This window comes from Phyllostomus hastatus, unplaced genomic scaffold (genome assembly GCF_019186645.2).
Source record: "Phyllostomus hastatus isolate PE091 unplaced genomic scaffold, TTU_PhHast_1.1 phas_contig_152, whole genome shotgun sequence".
NCBI lineage: Eukaryota > Metazoa > Chordata > Mammalia > Chiroptera > Phyllostomidae > Phyllostomus > Phyllostomus hastatus.
The window spans coordinates 10,723,151-10,747,566 of record NW_025333622.1 but is presented as its reverse complement, the minus strand read 5'-3'; the positions used below and the strand labels follow the sequence as shown (position 1 = coordinate 10,747,566).

Below are 24,416 nucleotides of genomic sequence, written 5' to 3'. Positions count from 1 at the left end.
GCTTGAGATAGTTCCTCACTCTCCTCATTTTTAAACTTTAGCATCGTCCTGAGGACTAAATGCACTATATCATTGAAGTAAGTCAGCTCATGGCACTCCTGCTCAAAACTCTTTAGTGGCTTCCCAGAGCTCAAAGCCACGTCCTCAAAATAGCCCACGAGGCCTCAAAGACCTGTCGGCTCTCCTGGCTCCCACCATTAACTCTCCAGCTCCCTCCGAATACTCCCCTTTGCTCCCTCCACTCCAGCCCCACTGGCCTCCTTGTTGCTCAAATGCACCAGGTAGCCTTCCGACTCAGGACCTTGGCAACCTCCAGTTCCCTTCCTCCAGCACACTCTCCCCCAGGCAGCCCGTGGCTGGCTCATTCCTCTGCTCCTTGAGTTCTTTACTCAAGTGCCATCTTTCTAGGGAGAACTTTTCTTCCCACCATCGTAAAACTGATGGTCCCTACACCCCTCCCTGCTTCGTTTTTCTACATAACAGTTGCCACCATTTTTTATTTTTAATACAGTTTTCATTTTTCTCTGCCATGTATCTGTTCAGGTCATCTCCATGAAGGAGAGTGTTTTTCGTCTGTTTCCTTCTCTGCATCCCCACCACAGTGGAGGCACTCAGGAGCTATTTTATGAATAAGGGAGAACCTAGCATTTGTTCTTCTCAGCTCACTGGACGTGGGGGAGCCCCAGTGAATTTAGTAGTTGTTACTGATTTGATCATTATTATTACCGTCTTCACCACACAACAGAAGACAAAAGGAGGCTCGTGAAGCTAAGTGACTCATTTCAGACCACGTAACTATCAACCGATGCAGCCAGGACAGGAACACAGTTCTGTTTTGCCTTCTGGTCTGATATTCTTTTTTCTGGTCGCTTATCCAATTATTTATGACTATGGACCATAAAGTATTGTTTTTTTCTGTTAGGGCCCATGTAGACCCTCATATGGCAAAAACACTATAAAGGGAGACTTCTAATATGTTTCCCTTCCCCATGGCCCCGCATCTTTATTGAAGGACATAAATATACCAGTGATAGGACCCTCAAACATATCTGGGAAAAGATTAATCTCAGTGAGTATGACTTCATGGTGAGGGAAGCAGCCCACCACCCATAGATTATCTGGTCTCCACTAGACTCGAATGCTCCTCTGAGTGTGCTAAAGAGCTTCCATTTTGGGATTCTGCTAAGACATGTCATCTCTGCATCTGGGAAAAGAATGACAGCTCATTTGCCAATGGGTCTAGAGATTCTGTTTGCAGATGCTACAGTCTCAACGTATGGCTGGAACAAAAGCCATCAAGACTCATTAGCCATATACACAAGGATGTGTTCACTGCTCTGACATTCAAATAGGCACAAGGATGGATTCTGGCAACTACTTCAGAGGAATCGTGCTTGGGCTTGCCATACCAGCTTTATTCATCTTCTATTTAAAGTGAGGATCTAAAGATCCACGAAAGATTCCATTCTGGCTTCTGGCTTAGCCAAGAAATGTGCCCCCTAACCCCCTGCCACCCAGTAATGTAAAACTGACACGGAGGAAGGTCAGATGACGCACGTGAACTTTCTTGGAAGAAGAGGCGATGCTATTTGCAGTTCTGATGCCTTTAATTTTGCAGAGGATGGTGGTGAGATCTTGATTTCTAGTAATATTTTCAAAGCTGCAATTTAATTGCTTATTTTCCCCATGGAAGAGTGTAATCTCAATGTCTTTCTCAGAAATGTTGAAGTTATCATTTTCTTTCTGTGAAGAACAAAGTGAAGATGAAATCAGGGTGCATGTGGAAATTCACAGACATAAGTGCACCTTTACATTTGAGGGGGGCACAGCACACAGGAAACAAGAGGAACGTACCAGAATTTTTACTTCCAATTCTGTGTCCACCTCGGGGTCAACTCGATACCCTGTGAATCTGGGGTCCTCAAGATACTGCAAGCTTCCACAATCCAAGTAGGTCTCCTGAACTCTCAGCTTCACCGTGACATTCGTACGTACTTTTGAACTCTTTAAACTGGGGGCTGAGAAACTGCAGTAAGTCGCCATACAATCTTCAGAGACCTGAGGGAGCATTTAACAATCTTGTTAATGCATCCCAGCTCTGGGATTTAAGAACTAAGTGACCCAGGTAACCGAACTTCTTTGTGCTCTGTTTTCTCATCGGTAAAATGGGACAGCAATACTGCCTGCCTTGCAGGGCTGAATTAACCTTACACCAAATTAAATAAGATGAGGGACCATTAAATTAAATGAGTGCTGCATTAAATGAGATTATCCACAAAAAAGTGCTTACTATAGTGCCTGGCACACAAATGCTAGCTATTTTTTTTATTAATAGTATTAAGAACAATGAAAACAGCGAGGTTATGCAATGAGAAAAAGATGGTATGCAGAAAGGAGTAGGCCAGAGAAAGGGGAAGACATTGCACCAGGGGGCCTGTGTGTCCTAGCCATCAAAGCTTCGTCCTGGGAAACTCCCCCAGAGGAGGAGAGGAACCGGCAGCAGGGCTGGCAGCTGGCCTGCAGGCGGATGGCTGAGTCATGCTGGGGAACCTCCTGCAGCGTTTCAGCAGAAATCGCTAACCACAAGTAGGAAAAGGTTTTGTAGGCCTAACAGAAAATAGGAGGAACAAAAGTTAAGGGGACAATGCACTCCCTGTGAAAAGAAGAGCATGAAGGCTGGAAACAAAGCTGAAAGTGCGGCCCAATTTCAAGTTAATTTATTAAAAAAAACTAACAAACACAAATACTGGCGTTTTCAGGCCTGGAGAGAGACAGGCAGAGAAAGCTGCTGGCAAAGAGGGGTTGACAAACATTTTACAGAAGAGCAATCAAACTTGTAGGAAGACATTTTTCAGGTAGGAGGTTTCCCCCTTTTTCTTTACTCTCTAATATTGGCATAAAAAAGGACTCAGGAGGAGGCAATAGGTGGGAAAATCTGATGTGAAGGGCTGAGGTGTGGAGAAGCTAAATCCCCCTTCTCCTTCACACCCTTCTAAACTCCAGCCTCACATTCCTGTGCTGTGATGAAACCACTGACCTTCTCAGCAGCTGTAACCCCAGGGGGCTGGCTTCTCATTAGGGATGTCTTCTAGAAAGATTACGGTGATGGGGCCACCCCAACCTCATTAGCCTCAACTCTCTAGATTTCCATACTAGTTACCAGCTGCCACTATCCGGAATGCTCTTTTTTGTTAGTTTCCAAGCAACCACTTGGCCACCTTCACTGGCCACCTGATTTGCTTTCACTCCTTAAAATGAAGCTGCTCTGCAAGATTCCATCCCGGCCAGCCGCCCTTCTCTTCTTCCCCTGTGCTCTCACTCCCGCGATGCTGCTCCCAGTCTCCCCTGGTGGCAGCCCTGCAGACAGCTCAGGCATCTCCAACTCCGCACTCTCCCCAGCTGTCTAGACCGGCCCTACTGACAACAGCCCAAAGGACAGCGGAGCATCTCAAACATGTCTGGACTTTGCATGAGCACACTTATCGGTCTCCTGGCCTTTCCTCAGTTGCTGCCGCTCCAAACTATCCCGAGCGCCATTGCCAAAACAACTTATACTCCTGTTACTCCCTGCTCAGGGATCTTCGATTCTGCCCGTTGCCTAGAGAACTAAGAGCAAAACTGCAGTCTGATACTCTCTGACAGCCCAAGTTCTCCAGTTGCCCCTCGGGCTCATTCCTGACCCATCCTCTGGGCTCCAGCTGACATATTCCCATCCCAGGCCTGGGAGTGACCTGTCCTTGTCCTCTACACCTAAACTGGCCTTTCTGTTCCCATCTTTCCAAATCCTACCCATCCTGCTCCACTCCACAGACATTCTGAATCCCATCTATATTTAATTTACCTTTTGTGTGCAAACACCCAGTGCTCCTGGGACTTGTGTGACATTTGGGCTGGCTGGGAATCAGAGGACATAAAATGTAAAAACATCCCATGCTCTCAATTTTCAGTGCTGCTTCAGATCTGCCATTTCCTTCCAGGAAAGTGATATGACTATCTTATTTATTATTTTCCCTGTGCCCATCAAAATGTTTTGCCCACAGTAGATGCACAATAAGTTCTACTCGATCCAGCAACAGCACTGGGAGGGGAGAGCGAGTCCACTCACAACTTCGGGCAATGCCTCTGGTCAAAGAGTTAATCCATGCAAACCACCAACGGGATGTGTTCACATCACGGAGATTGTGGTCTGGAATCAGATACAACGTGAGACTCGGAACTGGCTCTGAAGTGCGTCAGTAGGTGGTTATGTTCATGATAAGGCTGTAAGGATGACTTAGGAAAGCCTCCTGTGTCTAGTGCTGAACCCACACTGGCCCCAAGCAGGGTCCAGGTCTGTGACTGCTCGAAGACCTGCCCACTTTGGCAGGAAGTGGACAGGCCGGGCATCAGACTGCTGTGTGGGAGATGAAAGGCAAGAGAAGGCAAAGGCGGAAGAAAGGGACCAAGTCAGGTCACAGAGACAATGGCAAGAGAAGAAGCCTGTGACAAGACCTCTGGGTCCTTCACAGGTCACTGACCCCCTGAACAGCATCTCTCTCCGTGCACTGGGAACAGCACCTGCCCTTCACAGAAGTGCCATCCTTCTTTACATCACACCTTCACCCCTCACGAGGCATTTTCATACATATTCATAAACACTGTCTCATTAAAGAGACTTGCCGTAAGTCATACATGGAGGCAATGGCAGGTCTTATCATGCCAAGTTCATTCCTCTTTCTCCTGTGCTGCAACTTGAAATACTCAACTACAAGTATAACGTCTTATTATTTCTTTCATGGCACTGATATATAGTTCATGGAACAGGTAAGAGCACATAATGTCTAAAGGCACAGAAATAAATTATATCCCCCAACATATTTTAGTGTTACAAAAACAAAATTGTCATTGAAGATACCATTACAAAGCAGCTGAAGACTTACTTACATTTATGTTTCCTTTTAACTCATGGGAAATGATTAAGTTGTCAATTACATCAAAATTTCGGCCCATGATGGTTATATTTTGACCACCACTGCAAGAAAAAAAAAGAATAAGAGTTTCATAGTAAACACACAGGCTTTTGCATTTATGAACAAAGCTATCAACTTATTCACACTAAACTCAGTTATGTGTGGGAGCAAACTAACAAATCTTAATTTCAAATACAGGACAATTTTACAAGTCTTTTAATGATAATGGCTACAAAGTCATAGTTTTGAAAATACAGGCATATAAAAATTCATGTAGGGTCCTGTTACAATTTGTAGGAAAATGCACAAACTCTTCTATGGAATTTTGAGTTTTGTTGCGTCATATTGCCACATATACTCAGATCATCAGCTGTACCTTGAAAAGGCTTCACTAAACAGAATTTTGTTTGATTGCTCCTTAATTTGTACAAAGATCCTTCAATCTAACAATTTTCAAAATCAAATTCCCAACCTACCAATTATATTTTATTTAGGGAGACAGAAAACACTTTAGACATGATAAAATTATAAATGACATTAAAAGTATATACAGTATTCCTATTTGGTAAACCATATAAATAACAGCTACATTTATCTCTCCAAAACCAAGTCAAATGATTTCACATATTCCCAGCACATAATCACATATGAGCAAAATGGTCATTAGACATGAAATAAACAGCTGTTCACACTCGGGCTGCCCTCACATCCCTGGTCACGTAGGTCACTAGACACTCGTTCCAGGGGACAGGAGGCTGGTGTGTCGGCCGGGCCCATAATGACAAGGCCAGGATGCGGGCATGAGCAGGACAATTTGTGCAGGGCAGAGGGAAGACATTGCGCCCTGAACCTTCCAGCTACAAGGAGGAAAGGCCAAACTGGCCCCACGCCAGCCTGTCACCATTGCTAGAAAACCAAGCCGAGCGTGGCCCACGGCCAGACTGCAGAGCCACGCTCTTGCCCAGGAGTCACTGGGAGACATAGGCTCAGAACAGACAGCAAAAAGCCTCTTGTTTTATGGCAAAGTACAACCCTGGTGTCTTAGAGCAGCAGTCTCCAACCTGTTCGGTGCCAGGGACCAGTGTCCCTGGGAGACAATTTTTCCAAGGACCAGGTCAGGGCAAGGATGGTTTCGAGAGGGTTCACGTGCATAACACTCAAGCTCACCTCCTGCTACCCAGCCCAGTTCCTAACAGGCCTGGACGGGTACCGGCCCATGGACCAGAGGTCAGGGACCCCTGTCTTAGAGCACAACCCCCTGAGAGCCTGAGAAAGCTATTTGAACATTCCATGACTCAGTTTCTTCATCTGCAGAAGGTGGCACTCACAGCAGGGCCCTTTCGCTTGTGAGCATTAACCATGTCAGTAGATGAAACACACAGCCCGTGAACAGTGCCGCACCAACATGTGCTTTCATTCACGGGGAGGACGCGGACCTAGGGCAAGGACTGCCATTCTAGAGCCTCAGCTTGGAAATTTGTTTTCCTCAGGCCACTGTGATGGGAGGGATTGTTGAAGCCCTCATCTCTGGCCCAGCAGAGTGTGACTCCACTTGGAGATGGGGTCTTCGAACAAGGACCCAAGGTTCAGTGAGGTCACTGGGGCGGGCCCAAGTCCAGTATGACTGGTGTCCTTACGAGAAGAAGAGATAGGGACACAGACAGGCACAGGGAGAAGACCACGCGAGGACACAGGGAGGAGAAGGTCATCTGCGAGCCAAGCAGAGAGGCCTCAGAAAAACCAACCGTGACAGCACCTTGATCATGGACTCCCAGCCTCCAGAACTCTGATGGCAGAAATCTCTGTTACTGAAGCCGCCCAGGCTGTGGCGCTCTGCTGGGGCAACCCCAGCAACCTAACACGTCCACCTCTCACTTAACCTTAAATAAGAACATTAGAGGTGAGGTTTTTCTTTTTTGTTTCTTTCTCTTTTCTTTTCTTCTTTAAACAAATATCTGTAGTTTCATCCAGACAGTATCTTGCTGTATTAGGTGAAGAAAACATCCTTTGGGTTATATTCCAAAACCTGAACATGAATTTAAATTCAATGAGGAAGACATTTTTTTTCTTAGAGTCTATCTGGAAGAGCTTATTTTGAAATTTCCATCTCTCACTTAGGGGGCACCTTTAGAATTTGATACTGCTTTTGATTTAGATGGCTCCCAGTATTTCCTCAAATCACTCAAACAGCTTACCCTCACGGTTTTAAAGTGACAGACGTGAGAAAGCAGCAGCTTAGTGTCCTGGGCAGAAGTGAGACACTGAAGAGGGCTCAATGTTGGTACCGGAAAACGAGGCCAAGAATAGTTACTACAACTGAACACGTATTTTACGAAGCAGAAGACGTATGCGATCTGAAGAGAAACTGAAGTGTGAGCAAGCATCTGCTCCAAGCTCCCTGGCAGCCAGGGCTAAGGTTTAACCAGGATGTGCTCCTGGTGCCCCTGTGACACTGGGGAACAGAGCGGCCTGTCCGTCAGGTGTGGGAGTGTCTTCCAGGAGCAAACCCTCGGAGGAATTCTGTGAGAGGAACTTAGACAGGAATTATATCTGGATTAATTTGAGTGAAATCATGATCTTTATGCGTGTGACCTTTTTAACCACAACGAGAGAAAACTATGAATCTAGAAAGTACCTGATCCAGGTGGTGGCAGGGTAGAGGAGGGAGCAGTGTGGCAGAGCAATGTAAGACAAGGACCCCACAGACGCGCAGTCCCCGCCATCGAACTGGATACACACATCCTTCATTTCTTTTCGGCTTGATGGCAGAGAGAACCTCATGTGGGTGTCGTTTAGCACTTGGCTAACCCGTATCCTAGAAAGGGGTGGAGAAGGAACTCTTACATGGTACAGACACACAGCACAGCAGATGACCAAGCAGTAGCTGCTGAACTAGCAGACAGTGCAGGCAACCGCTGACTCATCAGGGCCACTTATCCCATCGGGGCACATCAGGGGCAAAGTTCCTCTTTCTTTGGTGCATTTTTATGTTTGTATTTGCATTTTACTTAGAAGTAGAGTAAGAAGGAGATATAATCATTGTCCTTAAGAAGCCCCCATAGAAAGTGGAACATGGACTGGGTATTAAGTTATATTAAGAAATTACTGTTAATTTTGTTGAGTACGATAATGGTACCTATGTATGTGTATCTGTTAGTGATGCATACTAAAGTATTTTTTTAATTTTAAAGATTTAATTTATTTTTTAGAGAGAAGGGAAGGGAGAGAGGAAGAGGGAGAGACACATCGATTGGTTGCCTCTTGCACGGCCCCAGCTGTGGACCTGGCTCACAACCTAGCATGCACCCCTGCCAGGGAAGCAAACAGGCAACCTTTCGGTTTGCAGGCTGACACTCAACCCACTGAGCCACACCAGCCAGGGCATCCTGAAGTTTTATGAGTGAAAGGATATGGTGTCCAGGATATGCTCTGAAAAACGCCAGCTGCCATTCGTCCTTTCCCTTCAAAAAATGGGGAGGAGATAGATGAAACAAGACTGGCAAATGCTGGTTAAGTTCTGAGGATGGAGGATGGGTACAGAATGGTTCACACACTCTTCTCTCTTGCACGTGTTTGGAAATGTCCTTAATGAAAAACTTTAAAAAAGGAGACGTCCCAGTCAAGCACTGGAAGGATGAAACGCAACCCAGGTGGAGCTGGGAATTCTGCTGTGCAAAGAACAGAAAAGGCCGTGGCTGACGTCCACGCCAAGAGCCCAGGCATCTCAGAATCAACCAGACATCAGAGCCAAGCTGCCTGCCGAGTTGCTCCAGACTGGAAATTAGCTGGGACTGTCCTGGGTGCTCCTGTCATCTTCAGGGTGTGCCCTTGTCACCCTCCAGGAGCCAAAGCACAGCCGCCCACGACGTTGCCTCTGGAAGCTGCAGAAGCTTCCTCTGTGTATCACGTCTACAGCAGCCCTCTGAATCACTAGGACCGGGCTGTGTCTGAATAATGCTTAGTATAATTATGCTACATAAGAATTTATTATTACTAATGAATATGTGCATGCTATTAACTTCAATGCACATAGCCTTTAAATTGTAGTAATAGATTCAAACAGTAAGGCAGATTCAAGAAATACACAAGTCAGTTTGTACTTACACTACCTCAGGTTTACATTGTAGCTCTTGGAAATTCACCATAAAATGGCTGATAATTAAAGTTCAAACTTGTTTATAAATTTTAGAAGGAAAGAGGTGGAAACATGGGTCATTCCACTACCATTCTCATATATTTGTCTTTTAGAATAATCAGGTTTATAAAAAGAACTGTATTAAAAGAGTGTGGGATTACAGCACAAACTCAGATATGGGATTAACTGGGTATGATGTTTACCGCTCATGAACTTGGGTTCACCACACAAACGTGGTGAGTGAAATGCTACATGCAGAGAGGTCTGTTACTCACTTAATTTAATAACGGCAGTATCTCAAGACACATTCAGAATTGAAATGAGAGCATAAAGAGTCAGAAACGGGGCACGGCTCTGAAAAACGACTCACTTTCCAGTGGAGCTGATTGCCTTTCTGTGAACACACAGGTGTCTAACTTCAAATTTTGTTACACAGAATGAAAGATTTTTGCAATAAGGTATTCAGCCAGGAAAATGGAACAGAAATACCCATGCCACATAGATACAGCCACTCGTGCGTGCTTGATGATTCTGGTAAGCAGGACAGAGGACTGCCACCCAGGGCAGCTTTCCCCCAAAGATGACAGAGATCCCAAGTTTACTGCTAGGAAGGCAAGGGGACAGCAGTCATATGTGGCCAATGAATTAAAACAGAAAATCAGTAAATAAGTGTGGTGGATGAAAATGCTGTGCAAATCTGTTTTAGTTAAAAACCGAAACACCGTGCTTCAGCGGGTTGTCCTCAGTGCTTTCCCATGGTGGGGCAAGCTCGGAATCATCCTTCATGGAGACTGCAACATCTTTTATTTCAAATCAGCCCAAATTTATAAAAGCTAACATGCAGAAAACTCAAATTATCGACTGTGTTACTATCATATCTCTTTTTTTGAGGAGGGGTTGGTAACATTGCACCAGAATGTCAGTGAGACACTGAAATTTTTTCTGTCTCAAAAGATACATTGAAAAGATGAGTTAGGGGAAAAGAAGTCATAGGAATAATGAAATTCAAGTGGTACACTGACCAGGTATTTTTTGTGTTGGGGTATGTGTTCTTTCTTTTATTTTTTAACACTAAGTTATGTTCCATTTGGTTATTATGTGGGTCTGAAACCAACCCAATAAAGAGGAGTCTCTAAAGAATAAAATGGATCAGAAAGTTTCTTTTTTTAACTTTAGGCAATCCATTAGAAGAGTTGCCAAATTTTCCCATCAAAATCTAAAGTACTCAACTGCTTTTTTGAAGTGCATCATCAACAAAATGACATTTGCTGTTCAAAATACTTGATTTTGTTAATGAAAACAAATCAAGGCCTCAAATAGCACCCTGAACCTACGTACAGAGATTTTGAGGGTGACAACATGGGACAGATTCTCTCACGGTTAATCTCAAATGTCGTGTATAAATGATTTTACTTTTAGAAATTATATTATGTCAAACACGCAGAGTAAGCAGTCCACTCCAGCACATGGAGACACTGTGACTGCAGAGAGGCTCTCTGTGGCAGGAGGCTGGGCCTGCCACCACATCACCGAGAGTGCGCCGCTGGTGTCTGCACTCACACGTCCTGGTCACAGGTGCTGGTTCCTTTCAGGACCATCACGATGCTGTGTGATGCCTGGGTGAAGTTTGCTCCCCTGACCACCACGTTTCTTTTCCCCAAGGTTGATATTTTCTGTGGCTCAATGGACTCAACAGAGAAGACCTATTGGAAATAAAAATTAAAACGCAAGATCAAAGCTAAGAAATGGCATTGTTCCCAAAGATCTGGTTGTGCGCTGCAGTTCATAGCAATCACTGGGAAATTACAACATGTTGCAAACACAAGCAGACAGTACTTAATGAAATCAATGAATTCGAGGAAGAGCGCGGAAGATTCACGTCTCTCAACATGTGACAGCATGAGGTCAAACCAATTAGTCTGTGTCTTGTAAGACAGTTGAAAATAGAGTTGAAGAGTCTGACATTCTGTCTGAAGACTGAAGTAGCACCTGAGCTCAAAAACACTGCCTTACAGCCCCTGGAGGCTCACCAACGCAAGACGCAGGAGAAGACAAGGAGGCCACTGATCATTGGCCAAGGACAGACTCATCACTAAGTTAAAATAAATGTCATTTGGGATAAATTTAATTCCCAAGGAAGCAGTTTCTGTTGTTTATTTCAGCTAGGCTATTCGAATCAAGGAGTATACCACAGGGAAAAAACCTCGAGACATCAACCTGGTATCTGCTGTCTCGAGGTTTCAGTCATCTGATATCAAGTGGCTGGATGTGGAACCACGTGGCCAGCCACCACCCCTCCACAGCTCGCAGACACCACCGTTCCCTCCTTGGTGCCTATTACAAGCTTCATCAGGCCTTTCTTTACCAAGTCAGTTTCCCCTGGAATCACCTGATACCTGGCCTCATATTATGCACCTTACTTCTCCATCTGCAACGTCTAATCAAATTCCCATTTTTAAAAAAGACCTTTTCTTGGTAGCAAAAAATCATTTTCCTTTACACAGAACAACGCTGATTTCTTTTACTTCTTTGCTAGAGATGCTGCAGTCTACAATTTTGATCACTTTATGGTTCTTCTGTAGATCACTTCCAGCACGTCTGCATTCTTCCATAATATGGTGATGAAAACAGGACAGAAAACTCAAAGATTCTGGCCAACTTAAAGTACCACAGATCTTCAGTGTGAGTGAACCATACTCACGCTCCTGATATTCAAAAACAACCCCCAGCGCAATCACATGAAATTTGGCTAGGCCTAAACACCAAGTGTTTCCACTTAGAGGGTAAAGTTTAGGAGGAAGCATCTTATGGCGCTGGGAGTATCTGAGTCACATCCAACACCTGCCTACAATGTGCTCCCTGAAGTAGCCCAGGATGTTCCCTGCTCCTCTGTATGTGTGACACTCACCAGGACAGTCTTGCTAGGCTCCCGGGCCTACCCGCCTCCCTGCAGGGATGCTTTATGGTTCTGCTCCTTGGCACAAGCAGGTGCTGAGTGCTAGAGCAGTCACCATCACTCACTACCACTGTGGGCTGGATCTGCAGATTGAGGTAAATTCATGTCATCACAGCAATGATGTAATGTGACAGAGAATTGATTTCGGTGGCAGAATTTATTTTAATCGCTTAGTAAAGACTTTAACCACATATTTATAGAATCATGAAGGGCCTGAAAGGGTCACTTTAATTATTCTGTCATACTTGAGTGCATTTTATGGGGGAAATTAGCTGCAAGAGTGGTCCTTGGAATGGAAGGATTAGCAAAGACTTAAAGATAAATCCCTTGCAAATGTCAAGTGTGTGCTGTATAGCAAAAGGCTTACTCTTGGCTCTGACACCGTGACAGCCAAGTGAACAAGTATTTACTGAGCACCTACAGAGCTCCTGGGATGGCATTAGGTGCTGCGGGGTGGGGGGTGGGGGGGTGGGGGGTGGGGGGGGGGTGGGGGGTGGGGGGGTGGGGGGTGGGGGGGCCGGGGTGGGGGCGGTGGGGCAAGCTCCTCAATTTGCCTGTAGCAGCCAAATCCAATCTACAGCTTGTTTTCAATATGGCCCAGGAAAAATGTCCCCCCCAAAAGAGTAATATTACATGACATGTGACAATACATGAACTTTCAGTGTCCACAAAGGAAGTGTTTTTGGAACACAGCCACGCCCACTCATTTGCATATCATCTGTGGCTACTTCTGCACAATAGCAGCAGAGTTAAAGTGTTACATAGAGACCTCATGACTCACAGACCTAAAATGGTCATCGCTTAGCTCTTTGTAGAAAAAGTTTGCCCACTCCTACACTAGAAGAGTCCACTGTCTTCCTAGGGGGACAAGAGACACCGTGCGTTTGTTCTGTGTGCTCATCAGTGCAGACTCGTATTTACATCCCAGTCAAATACGCTTCCCCGGTTTCTTCCTGGATAGTCCTTTCCGCTTCTTATATTTATACTGTTGATGTCTGTTCAAGCAAAATTTTCAAACACTCCAAGTAAATGCTACTTCTCTACTATCAGTAGAGAATAAAGACAGCCTTATAACTAATGTACACAGATCTTTAAGGGGGTTATATTTGCTCCTTAAGTGGCTCTACAAACACTATCAGAAGACCTGCGAGGACGCCTTCTTAACTTTTTTACCCCCTGAGTAGAGATGGCTACTTTACAGGGATTTCACTTAAAACCTTATTGTTTAGAGAGGTTTCCACTGCTGTCTAGGATGGATTCCAGCCCTGGTCTATCTTGTGAAGGCAGATGCTTTTAGTCTTCTCTCAAAGAGGGTCAGATTAGTTGTCCTTTGCTTGCATGGAGAGCCTCTCTTAATCTTAATAATCGAGTCGAAGAGCTACCAAGAGGACCACATTAAGTAAACGGTGTGGGTGCACACACATGGGGGGATAGCTACATGGCTGTGCTATGAGACTGCAACAGTTCTTAGAAATATATAATATTTTCTATTTTTACTGATAAAGATTTTTAAAATCCAGTATAGACGAAAGGCAACGAATAATCTTCCCTCAACTGTTCTACATATTTAATATTTTAGATTGATTTTTGTATTTTGATCAAGAGTTAATTCACAATCTGACATGATGTAGTAGCCCCCACAAACTTATATGGAAGGGTTTGGTTAATTTAAAAACATAACCTACTTCAGTACAAAAAGGCAATATGTCAGGTCCTACAGTGAGATTCTTCCCCCTCCCTGTGTCCAAGGATTTCCACACATCAAATCAAAATGCCATAGACTGTAACCCGCACAGCCCTCTGGTGTCTAGCAATTAACCTCAGCATAGTCTACTTCCTGTCGGTTACATTTTATAGACTTAAGAGTTATTTTTAAATGGTTGCACAATTTTAAATTAGTTAATAAAATAGTATGAGCTCTCATTGCTCGCAAGTTTTAATCACTCCCTGTTTTGTACAAGAAAGCACCTTAGAAACTGGTTAACCAGGTGGTTATAGAATACCCAACTATTAGTATTTTGTTAAACAAAGCCATTCTAAGTTATTGGAAACAGCACAAGCACTGAGAAATAGTCATCTTTGAAAAGGCCTAAAAAGGATTACTCTTGACAGTAAGAGTACACGAGTCACATTGCCATGACATTAATGGAGAAAGCACTGCTATGATTGAAAAGAGCATTGGAAAGAGGTACATTAGGAGCGCTCATTTTATTAAGACCAAATTGTACTCTATTAAACTGCTCAAAAAACCTGGATATAGTCAAGCTCTCTGTGGGCCTGGACCTGAATCAACACTCAGTAAAATGTCTCTCAGATTTTCGCTCATGAAATTAGTTCAAACAGGATGGAGAAAAGTCACATGGATTCAAAACCAGCTGGAAATCTGAAACCAAAAGACATTAGAGAGATGAAAGGTAGCATAACTAATTAAAGGGAAGTGTCCTGTAGGGCTCTACAGGGGTGAGTATTCGGCTCAGAATTATTTAACATCTTTATTAATGACTGAGCAGGACAGAAGTAATATATTAATGAAATGTATAAATTGAGAAGAGTATCAACCAGCAGTGGAGATGAAAACATGTAAAAGCAGGAGAGATATGGAAAGAAAGTAGCAAAATACAATTCCACCAAAGAAAAATTAGAGAGTGAAATGGATCAGAAAGCCTATCCATTTGCTGCCAGGGCCCCTGGTACAGACCGCAGGAACATGAGGCATAACTTCCAGTTGGTCCCCAGAACTGGCAATGCCGACTGAGACAGACCTGGAGACTTCCAGGAGAAGGTGACAGAGCAAGGCCTGAGAGAGCAAGGCTCACCTCTGTGACCTGGGGACACTAAGGTGAGGCTGACATGGCCCAGGGTAGGGCTGCCAAGGCCACTCCATGAAGTCGTTACCCTCGTCACTGAACCTCCCCAGCGTGGCACCTCTGAACTCGACTGGCTGCCTGGACTGGCCAACCAGGGAGGGCAGCACTTCCTGTCCAGTAGAGACCCCTGTTTGCAGACTGAACCCAGCCACTCAGAATCCACCCCTCTGCTGGGTTTCTCAGCATGAGACTCTGGCTGCTCCACTCTCCTCAGGGCCCCAATTTCCTGTCTCGGTCCTGGAGAAGATGCTGGCCTTCCTGGGTCTGAGTCCTTCACTATGACACACTGCAGCCTCCCCATCTCCCCCAGAGGTTCTGACACTAAGGCACTACCCTCCAGCGGCCCAGGCTGCAGTCTTCATCTGGCCGGTCATGGCACAGACGGGACAGGCTTTAAGTGCCACATGCCAAGAGAAGCCAGTAGAACTTTCCTCCTTGCTGGGCTGACTTTTATCATCAATACTTGGTTTAATACTTGTTTATATTCAGCTGAGGTCATACATTGTAGAGCAGTGGTTAAAACTGTGGGCTCTGGCATCAGACTGCCTGGGTTCAAGTCTCTTGCCTATCATTTACTTTGTACTTATCCTCTGTAAAATTTCTTTGTCTATAAAATGGGCAAAATAGGTCTATCATGAGGCTTAACTAAAAGAGATACTCTGAGCTTAGGATACAGCATAGGCTCAACAAATATTAGCTGTCACTACTCAATTTGGTGCATTCTGGTATTCCTTCTCCTGTTTTTTTCTATTGTGCACACTCAACTGCTGCCCAGAAATGAATCTTACTTCCTCCAAATTATTGTGAGTTTTACAGCGTAAGCTCCATGAGGGCACATGTTTTTGCCTGTCTAGCACAGAGTAGGTGTTCAATAAATACATTTTGAACAAGTGAAGGAATAAACAAGCAATTGGAAGTGGGTCCCACAACACCCAATACAGTGGTAGGCCCACGGAAGCTACTTAACAAGGTACATATTAAGGTTAATTTCACTCTTAAAAGCAAGGTCCTTAAAAAGGTCAATTTGGATTGCCTGTGAGAAATTAAAATGTATATTCAAAAGTGATGGAGAAAGAGAAAGAAAGGAACGATTTGGATGTAAATTCCTCGAGAAAAGATGTTCAGCAGGTAGACTCACCAGAGTAACGCTGTTAAGAAAAGGAAGGCCGAGAGGTTGGGGAGGGGAGGGACCGGCCAACTCAGAGAGAGACGGGCCTTTAGAGCTGAAAATACCTCTTGTCCACAGGTAAAACACTGGGTTTTGAGTTTGTTTCCCTATGTTGGTGATGCTTTTCCACAACGTAGCCCCCTGGTAAATGAGGGCACTTGTTTTTAGGTCAGGGTACGGGCATGGGTCATAGGTTGCGAATCTGTGCAAGGGCATTGGGCCCAAATTGGGAGTGAACCAGAAACCCTATCTCATGAGTACCATGTCCTTGGATGAGCGAATTCATACACTAAAAAAGTTAAATGTCATGAAGCAGAACCATGGATACATAAGACGGAAAAGAAGATTTTCAATAGCATTCTGTTGTCACTGAGGAACCAAGTCACGGCTCCCAGGCCTGGCTGGTAAGGCCCTGTAGCTGCAGGCTCCAGGGTCATTTCAGACTTCCGCCCCACAGTTCCCCGCAGCCTGCTCCAGCCACACTGAATGGCTCGGGGTTTCCAGTAACGAGTGCCCCAGGATGTTCCGGCACCCCCACTACGCTTTTCCTGATGCTAGGGCCTCTACTCAGAATTCCCACTCCTTAGCCTCGGAGCGGCTGGAGGCTTCTCATCCATCCCTTAAAGGTCAGCCGAAATGCCATCTCTGTGTCAATCAATCCATCCATCAATCAAAGACTTAACCAACCACACTGATTAACTGTTTTTAACTGCCAGGCACTGGGTTTAAATAAAGAGGAATGACTAAGATAAAGCCCCAGGCACAGAGAAGCTCACTGGCTTCATGTACTTTCTGGTACTTTCCCTGTGTTAACATTTTTCATCTTGTATGCTTACTTAGTGATCATGTATATGATTCTTGAGACTGATGGCAAGAGAAGTACATGATTATTTATGTCATCCTCATCATATCCATAGATCTCAGTAAAATGGCAGCTAAAAGGTGCTCGGTAAACACCTGAGAATCAACCAGAGCTTAGCACCATGAAGCTTTGGACTGTGTCTGCACCATTCACATCTCATGTCCCCAGTGCCTGGCACGGTACTGAGCTCTCAGCACATAAGCAATGTGGGAAGACATCTTGGAGGAGAGCTCTCCACAGCTTTTCTGCTAGGAAAAGAGTGATCAGTGATTTAAGGCCACCGTGGAGACTCAAACTGGGAGCCTGAGTTTTCACATTCCACATGGTAATGAAAGACCACAGTGTTTCAGAGGACATGAGAAATTCCGCCTGTGACAAACACAGTACTCTACTCCTTATCAACCAAAACTGAGGTTCTGTTCTGAGTCATATATTTAAAGATAACATTTGAGTATCAACAAAATGACTCCAAACTAGGAGAGAGGTCGTCTGTGGGGAAGCACTGATGATAGGTAGGTCTGGGCTTTGCTTATTTCAGCCTCTTCCTGCTCTCTTGGTGACCCCAGGTCTTTTAACCACACAGTATCAAGGTCAAAAGATACAGGAAGACAGTACAGGAAACCAGGATTCATTCAGTGATTTTATTTTTTCCCTTTAAAATAAAAGAAATTTAAAAGCCATTGCCTGGGCCATTACTCAGCAACAAAAAGGACCAAACTAGTGATACATAAACGAACTTGGATGAATTTCCAGAGAATTATATTGAGTTAAAAAGGCCAATCCCCAAAGGATACATCTGGGTGATGCCACCTACTATATGATGGCATCATGGAAACAGGGAACAGGTCAGAGCTCGCCAGGGGTCAGAGACGGGGAGTGCGGGGGGGTGGAGGGACGTGGGTGTGGCTATAAAGAGCTAACGTGGGGTGCCGGAGCTGCTCTGTATCTGGATTGTTGTCACCCTCAATATCCTGCCTGTGATGTTGTGCTCTAGTTTTGCAAGATGTTAGTTGCTATTGGAGGAATCTGGGTAAAAGATACATGAGATCTCTCTCTATTGTTTTCTTCTAACTACATGTGAACCTACAATTATCTCAAATAAAAGTTTAATTTTTTCCAAAGCAATCTTGAGAAAGAACAAAGTTGGAGGACTCAAACTTTCTGGTTTCAAAACTTATTAGAAAGTTACAGTAATTAAAACAGTGTGTTATGGGTGTAAAGGTAGACACACAGGCCAGGGGAACAGAGACCCCAGAAATGAATCATCACATGTACAGTCAGAAGATCTTCAATAGGGAAACAAGACCAGTCTCTCAATAATGGTGATGGGAAAACTGGACATCTACCTGCAAAAGAATGAAGCTGGACTCTTTCCTTGTATCATATCGAAAAATTTACTCAAAATGGATCAAAGTCCTAAATCTAAGAGTTAGAACTGTAAAGCACTTAGAAGAAAATGTGGAGGAAAGCTTAATAAAACTGGATTTGGGAATGATTTCTTGGATATGATATCTAAAGCTCAGGCAACAAAAGAATAAAAAGAATAAAATTGGACTTCACCATTAAATTAAAAACTTCTGTGCAAAAGATAAAGTCAACTGAATGTGAAGGCAGCCCACAGAATGGGAGAAAAATATTTGCACATCATACATCTGATAGGGGTTGATATCCAGAACATAAACCAAACTCCCACAAGAACAAAACACACAACAGCAATAGCCAAAAGGTGGAAGCAACCCAAAAGCCCACCCACAGATGACTTGATAAACAAAGTGTGGTATATCCATACCATGCATTGTTACTCAGTCTTAAAAAAGGAAAGAAAATCTGAACATGCTATGCAATGCATGAACCTGGAGGACATTATGTTAAGTGAAATAAGCCAGTCACCGAAAGACAAATTTTGTATGATTCTACTTATATACAGTGCCTAGGGTAACAAAGCTCAGAGTAGCATGGTGGGTGCCAGGGCCTTGGTAGAGGGCACAATAGGGAGTTACTGTTTCGTAATTACAGAGCTTCTGTTTTGCAAGAGAAAACGTGTCTGGCAATAGATGGTGGTGACAGTTACATAACAGCGAGAGTGTACTTAATGCTGTACTTAATAGCATTAAGCACACTCTTATAAAAGATGCTAAATTCTATTCTATGTGTATTTCACCAAGATTTAAACAACTGAAGTAACAACAGAAGATATGTTTAATTTTTTTTAAGGCACTGCCTCCTTAATCCAAGTTTCTGTCACTGTGCCTTAATTTCACAAATCAGTGGGGAGAGAAAGGCCCATCACTTAGCAAGCCCAACAGTGAATAAAACCTCAAAGACTTTTAAAGTCTGAAATATGGGCACATCAAGCTTTTCTAATGCCTGTAACTAACTTCATAATCCATTTTGATTCACATTCCCTTTGCCTGTTACTTAATTTCACCTAAAGTTACCATCAACTTTTTGTTGTCATTGAAAGCATGCTATTTATTTATATCGGCATTTGGCCTTAAATAGCAGCAAATAGATAAATCAAGGCCACAGATTAGTCATGAAACAGAAAACTGAGCCTTTAAAAGAAAACATGTTGTTCTTATGTTGCTCCATTGACTCCTGCTGGACCTCAAGGTTAATGAAAACAAGAACTTGTCCTTTTTCTGTTTTGCTCGGTTAACGTCTGTCACCCGAATGCAGCCAGCGCCGCTCTGTTCTCTAAGCGCAGCCCCTGTGTCTGCCTGCAAACGTTTACCTTGTCTCCTCCTCTCTTTGCAAACATGTCTGTTAGTGGAGGCTGGTGATTTACTGTAGAGAAAATTAGAGGAATTTCCAAGGAAATTTCATGGAAGATAACCATTTTTGAGACGTGCAAAGGAAGGTGCATATATTAAATAAAAACAACTCTTTGTTTGGGAGTTATAAACTGCTGGTTAGATTGTCTCCACGAAGTGAATGAGGAAAGGCGATCCGACCGTGTCAGTGTGCACGTCCCCTCGCGCACGTCCCCAGAAATGCGATCAGAAGATGCGGTCGAACTGAAGTCCCCGCAGTGCTGTGTGTCTCACTGCCGTCTAACCCTCCCCACAGGAGCCAAAAAGTCATCCTGAACTCGTCTCCTCCCGGAACAACATTTCTCACAGTTACCGAATTTTCATTTCTTTTATGTGAGTGTGCCACCTTTGACATACTGAGCCAATGAAATGAAAGTTGGGTTAAAAACCAAAGGTAAAACAGGGAATTTTGGTAGAAAGTAAAAAAAGGAATTTTAAAAAGGAACCCAAAGTGGTGGTTGTTATTGTTACCTAAGGGGGGATTTTTGAGAGACCAACTCAAACAGCAGTCTGACCTGCGAGCCCGGGTGGGTTCTGTTACTCTTCGCAAACCCCCTGCCTCCGGTCGTCTGGGAGGGTGCCGGCCTCTCCACCGCAGCTTGGCACGGTTCCTGAAATGAAAAACATCCCTTCATTACCCATGCACACAGGTGGGAAATTTGGAGTTTGAAATAAACACCAAAGATCGGCTGCGGGGCTGCAAACGCCGATTTTGGTTAAACCTTGAGATACCAAAAGCGTCCCGTTACCTGGTTTCTGTAGGAATCGGAAGGGCTGCACGCTGTGAACGGGTGGACACACCTCCCACTCCTACACCAAGCACAGCCCGCTCCAACACACACTGGGCACCTGGCGACATGGAAAACCAACTCAATTCCTGCAGTTTTAGGAAAATCTCCATATCCTAGAATTTCCCTCTGTGACACAACCACATGTGAGCATTTGAAAGAAGGAAAAAATCCCTAAAGAGACTGTGATGAACCCAGGGGAGCTAGGACAGTCCTTTGAGACTGGGGATAGAGATTCCGGCTGACCCACAGCCACCATACCTGCAGGGGCGTTGCCATGGAAACCTGAAGCTGGGGCCACCTCCCTGGCAGGCAGACCACAGGAACCCACTGAATCTGTTTCTGAACCCCCTACTGCAATTTGTTTACCCTCAGGTAAGTTTCCCTCTGGAGACTGGTCTCTTCCCCCTCACCCCACCCCCATATCAGCAATAACACCACTGACTGCCCAGCAGATGTGAGGCCGGAAGTGCTAGCAGAGGGAATGGGATGCCACTGTTTGCTTTTTAACCAAACTGAGGAAGAACTGTGTCTGCTAATCAAATGATCTATCATGCATGGGTAACAGTGGAAAGCTTGAAAAACACTTATAGGATAATCAGAGTTAAAGAACAACAGAGAGAAATAGAGGTAGGTCTGCAAGCAGCAATGGGAGGCCAAAGGAAGGCTCAGCCCCGGGACAGTGAAAGGACTAGTGCAGGGAAAGGGGACACTATTCATGTTTTGTATAGTCTTCAAGAAATGCCGAAGCATTCTCAAATTCTGACCTACAGCAGCTGCAGTTTCAGTGGAAGAAGAAAACCCAGGCGCAGGGTTTCTCTGGCTGCCTAAGTGCACTAGACTCAGGTCTGTGATTTGCATTCCTATTTCCCCTGTTTCCTGCCCCTCCCCGTGTGACAGCTGTACGCTGTGCTTTTCTAAGGGAAGCAGGTACCCAAGGAAAGGGTGCTCACCCTCTGGGAAGCTGTGGGTCTGTGGTCTGGTTGGTAATCACCCAGCTATGGGACCTAGGGCAAGTCACTGCTTTTGTCTGGTCTCCACAACAGGAGATGGAGAGCTGCATTGTTTCAATTCTCTTTGAGCCATAAAATTCTATTTAACTCTCTCCCTTTTTTCCTATTTTCATGGACTTCTGAGGCTCTCTGTATTAAGTTTGTTTTTTTTTTTTTTCACTCCCTAGTTCATTCTGTTTATTAGAGATAACTGAACTGAATCCTGCAAGGGTAAAGATAAGTTCCGGGGGCCTCTGCCCTAATAGCTGCAGAGTGGCCTCCCAACTCAGTTTCGAGTTTGAATTCATTTTCCCCAAAGAAACAATGGGTCCCAGGCCAAGCCAAAGGAGCTCCCATTTGGTACTCACAGAGCTGGTCAATCAAACCACTGAATGAACTATAGAATCACTAATAATAGAGCTTCCCATTGTTTCCATGGGAACCTCCACCCTATCTTCCAACTGGAAAATCAGGAATCTGAGAAACATATTCCTCTGTCTTCTCTTTGCTTTATAAGCAAGGAGTGAGGCTGTGGTACTGACTCAGGGGATTATGTAGCTCATTAGGGCCAAACATGGTGGGGAAAAAGGGGGGGGGGCAGAATTAACACATTCTTTTTAAAATTAAATTTATTGGTGTGACATTGTACACATTTCAAGTGTACAATTCTATGATACATCATCTGTATGTTGCATTGTGTGTCCACCACCCAAAGTCTAGATTCCCTCAGTCACCATATATTTGACCCCCTTTACCCTCTTCATCCTCCCCCTACCCCCTTCCCCTCTGGTAACCACCATACATTGTCTGTTTGGGGGTTTAACAAGTTCTTTGACGAAACAGACTTCATCTTGTCCTTCTCCTTGAGTATGATTTCCCCTTATCTCATGCTCACACCCTCTTTCTGGATCCAAATTCTCAAAGCCATTCTGATCAGGGGAGAAGCTAGCAGCACTACTGTACTAGCAGTACAGTACTTACTTCAAGGCCACCTTCCGGTCTTGGACAAATGTACTTCCCTCTTGGTAGAAACACTTCAGCACAGCTGTGTGGTGCCTCGCTGCTCTGCCTTACTTATCAGGGCTTGAACGAGCAAGCTTATGAGCTCAGGGGCCCTCCCATCTCCCGTTAGGCCACGCTCCAAAAGGCACTTTAGAAAGTTCTACTCCACAAAAGAGTTCTTTAGGAAATCGAGGAGTAAAGCAAATAAATAAATTAAGACCAATGAGAGAATATTTAGAGTTCAAATAAAATCTTACTCTCTTAATGACGAGCAGTTGGCAAAGTTGAATCTTTTTGATAAATGCCAAGAACCGAAGGAGAACGTCACGTTGACAACTAAAACATCTGGAGCAAAGGGGGAAAAAAGAGTCATTTATGGTGGAGTCCTGCTATCAACCGGCAAAGCTGTAAATGCAAAAGATAAATATTTTTGCCTCCTCTGCAAGGGTGGAGGGGTGCCAGCTGCTCCCACACACTTCAGTCAGCATGGGGTTCTTCCTGTGGGCCAGGCACGTCAGGCTGCCAGGGCGCACAGCACAGGGCTCCAAACAGACCCAGGCCCCCCTCGCACTCCAGGCCCCCCGTGGATAATCACTAGGAAAAAGCCATTTTCCAGCCCATTTACATCTCATACTCTCCCCGGGATCACTATCTCAACTTGTAATTGGCCACAGCATAAGAATAAAACAAGTCACTGAGCAAGAAGTGCCTAGAACATGAGAATCAGAATGTGAGGAAGGAAATCGTGCACCCTCAGAAAAATCCGCACTACAAATATTTACCTCACACACTCTAACATGCGGCTCCCATGGGCTGGGATCCATGCTCTTCTTGGAGCCAATGTCGCCAAATCTGAGTTGCAGGTTTTCTTACCAAACACTTGAAAACCTACCTATTTGTTAGAAAACCTCCAAAGAATAAAGTCATAAAGATATACACTGTGCTAAATCAGCATTAGAAAAATGTCCTATTTCCTGTGCTTCTTTAACTTACTTGGTACCTATACAAGATGCTTCCCAAACCCAGCCGTCTGTCAAAATCACTTGAGAAAATGATGAAAATACAGATTCCAGAGCCACGCTCCTCGATAGTCTGACTTAGCAGACCTGGGATAAGGCCGGGAATCTGTGGTTTGAAATGTTGCCCACAGAGTGACTGTCTATCGCCAGGTTTGGGTGCCTTTGGCATCCTGTGGTGACCAGGGACCAGTGCTACTCTATGATGTTTTCACTGTCATCTATTTTGGTGTTAATATCTTCTTCCTTTAATAAATTAATGGAGCTAGCAGATGATGATATTTTTTAAATGACAGAATAAGAAGTTGGCCTAACTTTGGACACCTCCAATTTCCTTACTGAAATTTTAGTACTGGGTGCTTTCACAAGTCCGAGAATCCTGACTAAGTTGCCTCTCTACAGCAACATAATTCATTCTGAAAGCCAGGATGCCCCATCAAATTCTGCTCACATACAATAGGTCTGTGTAAAATGATAATTCTCTGGTCTAAGACAAGAGGTTTGGAGAGCTGGCTTGACCTCTCAGCAAGAGCATCAGAACAGACACTTCTAAGTGTTAGTAGAGCAAACACACGGACATTTAGCATTGAGGGCCAGCCAGTGAAAATAACATGTCGATGGATCTATAAGTGTCCAGTGATGAACACGAGCAAAAGTTGTACTTTGCTGCATATCAATTGTGCACAGAATAATACTGGGAAATATCACAGGGAAATAAATGCTTCTCGAGGCATTTACAGTTATTCTAGAAGAGATAAAATAACTTAGGTGAAAAAAAAAACACCACAATGATAGCAGTCAAGGAAATGTCCTAGGAGTGGTCTGGGGTCCCTGTAGTGCCCGGGATACCTGGGGGAGACCAGGGGGG

At 44.4% G+C, this 24,416-nt stretch overlaps 1 protein-coding gene across 1 annotated transcript in view; it reads right to left on the bottom strand.

Annotated features, from left to right (window-relative positions):
- The window catches only part of PLXNC1 (plexin C1), a 154,366-nt gene that overhangs the window by 54,773 nt on the left and 75,177 nt on the right, over nt 1-24,416 (bottom strand). The window contains exons 7-14 of the mRNA XM_045830553.1: nt 22,790-22,877; nt 20,500-20,599; nt 20,266-20,361; nt 10,645-10,787; nt 7,585-7,764; nt 4,924-5,011; nt 1,855-2,058; nt 1,558-1,743 (exon numbers count right to left, since the gene is read on the bottom strand). Of these exons, the coding sequence (XP_045686509.1) occupies nt 1,558-1,743; nt 1,855-2,058; nt 4,924-5,011; nt 7,585-7,764; nt 10,645-10,787; nt 20,266-20,361; nt 20,500-20,599; nt 22,790-22,877 (1,085 nt within the window). The remainder of the gene's footprint in view (nt 1-1,557; nt 1,744-1,854; nt 2,059-4,923; nt 5,012-7,584; nt 7,765-10,644; nt 10,788-20,265; nt 20,362-20,499; nt 20,600-22,789; nt 22,878-24,416) is intronic.